We start from the raw sequence: 8,095 nt of genomic DNA, 5'->3' as shown, positions 1-8,095 counted from the left end.
ATTCAGAAGGAAACAATTTGTACACACACAGTTTAAGGGTCTTCCAAAGGCAGCATCTGGCACTGTACCTATTTTGTTCCTATAAAACTGTTTAGGATTCATCCTTAAAAGAAGCCCCACTTCTGTGTCTTTGCTCCAGTGTTCATGAAAGAAGTACAATAGTAAACATGTATTATATAGACTAGCCCATCTGTTCAGACCAATTTTCTCTCAAAAGTAATGAGAGATTTGGAAGCTATCTTTGCTCCCCAAAACATCACATTCTCAAATCCCTCATCCTTCACAGTGCCATTAAGTTACAGAAACAGGCAATAGATAAAGTTGCTTCTGCTTCAAATGGAGTATTAAAGAAGGAGAACGGCTTGGAAAAAAGATGATAGAGACAACTATCCAAAATTTGTTGGAAATAAATGAAGTTATTAATCAGTTACTGTGTTTTGCTACCTTATTGAAATTGGCTTATTTAGGAATCAACTGAGGACAGCCCGTTTTGACTGCCCAAGAAAAGTACAAAAACAACCTCTCCAAAGGTATCTGAGAAAACCAACCTCAAATGCTCAAGTTCCACACCTGTTTCAAGTCACTGATAACCACAGGCATTGAAAAACGAAAATTCTTAGCCCTCCTAATGCTTGAATTTTATAGCCTCATCCTATTCACAGCTATAATTTGAGAGAAACCTGGAGGACTTACGGAGAACCAGGACCATACAACTTCTGGAGTAAGCCACTGTTAAAGCAGACTTATTACAAACAATACAGAGGAATCATTTTTAAAATTCAGTTTAATATTATTTAAATATTTTCTGGGCTAAAGATTAGGCTTTATTAATTTATGTGCACAAGTTTTAGCTTAGAACTCCCAGGATATTGAGTCCAACCAAACACTACAAAGACACAGGGCAAAAAACTCATTCATAGTAAACAACTATATCTTCTTCTACTCATTATTCCTGTACTTCACTTCCAAATCAGTTTTAAGTCTAAAATAGTTGTTTAAAATAGTAGTATGCAAGTTTGCAGGCACTGCCGCTTTAACATCCTGAACTAATTAACAAACAGCTCTTCAGAATGTCTATTAGACATGGTACAGTAAATAAAAATATGGATTCGTTTATATGTTAGTAATTGTTTCAAAAAAGCAGCTGGTAACTGAGAGGTAGTGGCAGTAACTCCAATGACATCCAAACAACTATTTGCCAACAGCCCAAAGTGCACAAAACTTCTGCACTTATCAACAACGGCCAAAACTTCCTCTTGCCATTTAGGCCTGTTTAATAAGAGGGCATGACCGCTTCGGGTCAGCACAGGAGACCGCAACTACTGAATCAAAGCAGTGTGAAGCAATGAAGGGCATCTTGTTAGTTAACACAGGATGAAGACTGCTCACAAGTCACCTGCTATCACAGTGCATCAACTCACCACAAGCACCAAGCAGTATTACAAATCCACTGTAACCCCAGCCAGGGGTCTTGTAAAAGGAAAATTGCAGCCATCTGCAGCAGCTCTGGCATAGACCTGTTGTACACGTACTGATTTAAAACCAAGTTTTCACTGTAATCGGGCAAGATCGATTCAGCTACAGCCCAAATGCTGGGACTCCCGCGGTCCCCAGAGCAAACAACAAAAGCAGCAGCTGCATGGAGCCAAGATTAGAACCCAGAGTAACAAACTCTGCTTTAAGCCTGCCTGTCCAACTCTTCAATAGCTCTGTTCTAGCTCTGGAGCAGATGTGCAATTTATGCTTCACAACCAGCTCACACAGGCAGTGAAGGAGCAAAGTGAAAACTTCACCTCCTGAGAGATGAAAGGGCTAGGAAGGCTACACAGTGTAGGTCTTTAAGCTTTCATACTTGCTGCTTCTGAAGAAGGCTACTCAGAATACGCTCCTCACTCAAAAAGCAGTTGACTACAGCTTCTGAAGACTAGCACTAGTAGGTGTTTTCTACTCATACGACACAGGAGGGTTTGCTAACATTAGATGTTTAAGTGCAACTGAATATGGTGCTGTGGTCTACTTGCATTTGAAAACTCCATCAGGAAGACCGCTTAATCAAATGAGTTCAGGATAAATGAGGCCACTGACTGTACATCACTGCTAATCTATTTCTTATCAACAGCAGCACACTCCCTCAAAGAGAAAGCATTTATACACAGAAGGGACTATGCTTCATCCAGGTAGAGGCAATACAAGGATTAGTAATTTAAAATAAGCATGTCAGCAAACAAAATATTCTCGACTTACTTGCAACTTACGGAAACCATAGTCCAAAACAAAAAACAGCAAGTACATGGAAAAAAAATACACTACTGCTTATAGAAGAGTGCAAAGTCTCAGGATTGCAACCCAGAGATAATATATTCACTCATCTTCCCTATAAAATATCCAAGCTTTAGGTTCATTTCAAGAATAGCTTAGTTCAATTTCTAGATGCCCAGTCACTAACATTCAGGAATAGACAGCAACTTCTCTCACCAGCAGTCACTGCTGTTCCTATAAAGACTGGTATAGTTAATGCAAACTTTATTTACAAAAGACACTTAAATTAGTTACTTCATGCCATGTGTCCATATAGAATCAACAGTTCAAGGATTACATGGAGAAGAATTCACAAAATTAAAAGTGAAATCACTAAAGACTTTCTAAGAGTTAAGAACTAGGAAAAAAGATCTTAAAGACATTACAAATAAAAAAACAAGTTATGAGAAACTAGTCTGAGCAAGAGGATGGTTGTTTACAGGTCTGTACACTAAAACTAATACACAGACAGCCTTCTATTGTCAAGAGATGCTCACTGCGAAGCAGATTATGTACAAATACTTGTGCCACAATGACCCAGTCCCTCCAAAATCCACTGTATTATACATAAACCAGTTTGTATACATCAGGCCTAAACGAGGCCATTTAACTATGAAGACTTCTAGTTTAGTAAACTAAAGCTGAAGAGAGCAACCGTGATGCTGCCTCTCTATTTGCGACTGCTTTTTATTCTCTCCAATCTTTTTTTCAAGTCATCAATATTAGCTGCTGCAGAAGAGGATGAAGCTGTGGTAGTTCCAATGCCAGAAGAATGAGTCTGATTGGAGTCCAGATCCAGATGTTGGTACTGTTCTCGTGACTCACGGAGCTGGGAGAGCTTACTATGAAGCATATCAGTAGAGGAGGCAACTGTAGGGACTGCTGGTTTAGAGAGCAGAGATGTCAGAGGTGCTCTGTCTTCCTGCTATGGTGAAGAAAAGTGAAGCATTAAGACAGACAACGGCAAAAGTGGTTTAAGTACAAAACACAGTTAATGGCTTTTCATTTTTATAAAAGGCACTGAAAACAGAAGAAAGGAAAGGAACAGTATTGCTCTGGATCACCAGTGCTATTAAAGTCAGGCGCCAAAGTCAGAACTGTGCAAAGCTAGCTCCAGTACTCAGTTCTTATAATTTAAGCAGCGAATGATTAACTTGATGTCAGTACAAACACAAAGGAACAAGTCCAACCATTTGCATTAAGAAGTCACACTACATCCCTGACACTTTGAGCCTCAGAGCAAATCTAGATTCTGAGGCGAATTTCTCTTAGGCGCAGCAGAGCCAATATTTGAATCCTTATAAAGATAAACGTAGGTAAATGAGGTACAATCCCACAGGATTTCCAAGCGCTGTCAATACAATACCTTTGCATTGTCAAGGCCACAACGTTGCCTGAGGATTTTTAATCGTTCCAAGTAAACTGAAGGCCCCACTTCCTCCCCATTTGTGTTTCCTATAGATGAAGATACAGTGTGGGTAGAAACAGGAACACACGTTTCTTCCACCTGAGGAGAAATTCCTGGAAAGGAGAAGTGTAATAAAAACAAGAGGAAAAAAAAAAAAGATTAAAAACCTCAAAAATAAGCCTCTTAATCTACTGCTTCAAATGAGATGCAAGAGATGAAGAATTAAACAATCAAATTATGTGCATTTGCTAGGATAGGAATATTGGCTCTTTCATGCCTGTCAGGTAATTTTCAGTTTTCACTCTTTCAAAGAAAACAGTAAAAGAAATAAAGACATAAAGCAGTAGTAGAGCAGGTCCAGAAGTAGCAATGATGCTAACAGTTGTCAAAAGAAGGGTCAGTGTATACACATGCAGGATGGGGACAAAGATGCTGATGCAAACCAAAAGGTAGACAACAGAGGGAACATAACAATTACACTGGCAGGATAGGAAATATTTGGAGCTTTCCATCTTTTGCTACACTCTGTAGTACTCAGTCAGACCTCACTACTGATTCTAAATCCTCTTTACTTCTTGTTCAGGTAACTTGAAACTACTGCAAAATCCAGTTCAGCCTGAAACAGTGATGTCCAAAAGGAATGTTACATGGTGTTCAAAGCCTCTCTACTAGAAGACCAGGGAAGGATTATACATTATGAAAGAAACTTCTTCCATTCTGAAATGAATGGCAAGTTGTAAGACTTACTTTGAACAAGGTTTTGTGTTCATTAGTTTACTGCAAGGGTGTTTAAAAAAGATTTACGGAGAATTGCAGTTAAGCATAGCTTGCAAGACAGATCAACATCTTTCATTATCTCCAACTATTATAGTTGGGGGAAGAAAACTGGAGTCCAGTTTGAAAGCATTTACTGCTCAATCAGCATTTCTTGGCTGTACAGAGTTTTAGATAAACAGGAAGTTCTGCCTTATATCTAGTCAGATAGATTTAAGAGGTGCTAAAATAAACCCTCTTCTGAATGTAATTCACAATATACAGATAGAAGAACAAACAGTAGCATGAGAAAGGCTAAAAAAAAGCAATCACACAGGACACAGTTAAGCACCTGAAAAAAAGAAACAAATTAAAGGTAGCTTTGCTGGACAACATCAGCAAAAAAAAAAAAAAAAAACCCACAAAACTACTTTGCTGCTTAAAAGCAGAAAGTTAAAGGCAAACCTGACAGCTGTTGCTGTTCATAAAACAGCTTGTATACTTTCAAGTAAAAACTCCTGACATCAGAAACATGAAGCACAGATAATGCTTGTCCCACACTACAGGGCAGAACTTAAAATCACTTGTGTATCAAGCACCTTTCAGATATTTCCTCACTTAATGCGATGACAGTTATAACAACTTCCTTGTAAACAAAGAAATTCTACCATGCAAACCATACTTAACACAAGCACTAAGAATATGTGAATTACTTTGGAATCCTATAAAAAAAACCCATATCTGGAGACGTTTAAAATGTGACACATGCAAGTGCTTCTTATAAATCAACCCTGTTGCTGTAACATGTACCTGTAGAAGAAGCAATGCGTCCTTTTCCCTCCCTTTCCGTTTCTATGAGCCGGAGGCCTCTTTCCACGTAGCTCTGGAAGAACTGAGATGAGTTTTTCAGGAAGGGCTCAATATCTGCATCAGAATATTTCTTTTTGTATTCATACAGCTCTGCCAAACCCTGGGAGGGAAGAGTTTCTGTGTATTACTACGAAGGCTGCATACACTATTCTATTGCATCATGCTTTCTTCTCCACAGGAAGAGAGCTCTTACCTCCTTGGTGTTCTCCTTGGAGCCAATCTTCTTGAATATTTCTGCCAAAATATCATTCACTTTGGCTTTTGAAGCTTTTTCTTCCTAAACAAATAAAGGGAAACTTCTAAGTGAAGTGGGTTATACAATCTTCTCTTCAAAATGAAGGGAAGTTCAGACAAACCCACAGTACCCTCATCAGATCTGTTTATTAGCTGGATACAGAACTTCAAAAATAAAAAAAAACACCAAAGAAAACCTTTACAAGAGTTCTATATAACCACAGCTACAGAGAAGTATAAAGACATTACCAAGTTGTAAGCATGATTCTCAGAGGCCAGCATTTAAGATCTGGTTTGGATATGGTTAACTCTTAGTAGATGAAGTGCTTTAGCAAGCAGTATAAAGCCCGTGCTGCACACACCAATGTCTCAGAAGACCATCTTACCCTGGCACATATACACAATATTTAGGTAATACTAGAAACACTGCAAATTTCTAAAACAGCCATAGAAATAAGAGATTATTTACAAAGCCACCTGCATGTGGGAAGAATAATCCTTACTCCACTACTAATTGAAGCTTGTTTTCTGAATAAATTGCCATACAACATATTTCTATTACTTACTATGCGAGAAGCCCCCTTTTCTGTATCTTTATCAGCTTTGCTTCCAGTCTGGTCCATGGAGTGCTTCATTACTCTACACAGGTGAGCCTCCAGCTCAGATTCGTTTTTGTTTTCTATCATCGTGAGGTGATCTAAGATCTAAAGAAAAAGAGGCAGTAGCTTTACAAAGTATGTGAACAAATCAATTTAAAGAAGTACATGACTGATGCCAGGTCTGACCTTGGGCCCTTTCAGCTTGCACAGGGTGTGAAGCAGAGTCTTCAGTGTCCTTATAGGAAACTCACTCTTACACTGCTTCAGCTTCTCTTTGGGAAAGACCTTCATAAAAATGTGGATATCCAGTAGAATCCGATCCAGATTGATGCTGTTGATGGTTTCTGGCAGAAGACGCACCATTCTCCACAGACACTGGAATGACAGGTTGACTTACAGCAAGACAACTCCAGGAAGGAATATTTAAATACTTAAGACCAGATTACACAAAACCATCTTTGAGTTGTTTCACTTTGCTGCGACATACATTGACATACACAGCTTGTGTGTCTGTTAAAATTATTGGTACGTATGGTCTCTCATTAGCAGCCCTCTATCCAGATCTTCCTTTAGAAGCAATGCATAAAACTGTATGTAGTAGTACTGACTTTACCACCAATAACAAGAGACGGCATTCTGTGTGAAGAAGTTTCAGCAAATAAAGCAAAGAAGCCAAGTACGCCTGAACACAACATGATGCCCTCAGGTTTAACCTTATTAAAAATGCTGAAGTTCTCACTACATCATGCCAGTTATAGTAGGGTGCTGTAAGATATATAAGCCAGTTTCAGCCTGGGATTGTTTGAATGCACAGTACACTAGTGTGCCTAAGAAAACAGGTTGAGCAGGTGACTGTATCTCCCTCTATGGAGCATGTATAAGCATGTATGATCTTCTGTAAACTACTAGCAGGTGTTAAGCTTTCTCTCAGTAGAGAGAATGAAGTCATTGAGTTAAACATTTAATAAATACTTCCAGTTATCATCACTTTTTTTTTTTTTAAATAAACTATCTGTTTTTTAAAGCTACATTGCTGATTCATAACCAGGCATTTCAGAGTTCAAAACCGCTATTAGAGGCTCACCTTCATGACAAGTTCTGAAAACTTAGGAGAGTTGGCTGTTGCTAGCAGACTGTCTTGAAGTAAAAGAAGCAGAGCACTAGAAGGATTAAGTTTAGAGTTGAATTACATGGGACAGCACTACACAAAATGACTAGTTTCTCAACACAGTATTAAACCAGAGACTACTCCAGTTGTTCACATCATGCCATATAAGAGCTCTCTCTTTAGAGCACTTCAGAAGCAATTAAGAGACAGTCTGCTGAAATACGAAATGTATACAACCACACCAAGCTAGTTTGCTTAGCCTGCCTTCAGCTGCACAGACTATGCAGACAAGCTATAATTACCACTAATGACCACTGATAATTCTTTATTATTAGCTAAACAATCTTATAGAGATCATTCTTTGTTTACAACATGACTAACGAACATAATCATTCATTCAAGGAACACAGAAGAATAGATGGAATGACTACTAAGTCATGATTTTTTTTTTTGAACAACATACCTCAAAATGTTGGTCTGGTCAGACTTTTCAAGAACCCTCAATACCAAGAGATTGACTGATCGGATGACCTGCTCACCCTCCTCGAGGTCTTCAACTCGAGAATCCAGCATTAATGTAATAAGACCATGCATTAGGTCCTTTAGCACACCAGCAGAGGCTTCTCGAGCCAGACTCTCTACCTGGAACAGCTACCAATTGAAAACAAGGTTAAAAGACTTCCCTACATAAAATACTTCAATTAAAAGACTTCACTACACTACCAAATCCTTTGACATTCCTGCTTCATCCCTCAGTGGGGGATTTCTGAGTAACTTCTGAAAATACTTAAACATCCAACTAAGTACACAAAGCTTAAGGAATGT

The 8,095-nt window shown here is 38.6% G+C and overlaps 1 protein-coding gene across 1 annotated transcript in view; it reads right to left on the bottom strand.

Annotated features, from left to right (window-relative positions):
• Positions 1-766: 766 nt before the first annotated feature.
• Positions 767-8,095, bottom strand: part of CKAP5 (cytoskeleton associated protein 5) — a 47,560-nt gene continuing 40,231 nt past the window's right edge. The window contains exons 37-44 of the mRNA XM_048949421.1: positions 7,734-7,921; positions 7,247-7,322; positions 6,349-6,537; positions 6,130-6,267; positions 5,523-5,606; positions 5,270-5,429; positions 3,665-3,819; positions 767-3,223 (exon numbers count right to left, since the gene is read on the bottom strand). Of these exons, the coding sequence (XP_048805378.1) occupies positions 2,969-3,223; positions 3,665-3,819; positions 5,270-5,429; positions 5,523-5,606; positions 6,130-6,267; positions 6,349-6,537; positions 7,247-7,322; positions 7,734-7,921 (1,245 nt within the window). The 3' untranslated portion in view covers positions 767-2,968. The remainder of the gene's footprint in view (positions 3,224-3,664; positions 3,820-5,269; positions 5,430-5,522; positions 5,607-6,129; positions 6,268-6,348; positions 6,538-7,246; positions 7,323-7,733; positions 7,922-8,095) is intronic.

Source organism: Lagopus muta, chromosome 6, assembly GCF_023343835.1.
Source record: "Lagopus muta isolate bLagMut1 chromosome 6, bLagMut1 primary, whole genome shotgun sequence".
NCBI classification, from domain to species: Eukaryota; Metazoa; Chordata; class Aves; order Galliformes; family Phasianidae; genus Lagopus; species Lagopus muta.
Note: the sequence above shows the minus strand (reverse complement) of the source record. Positions and strands in the feature narration are given on the sequence as shown.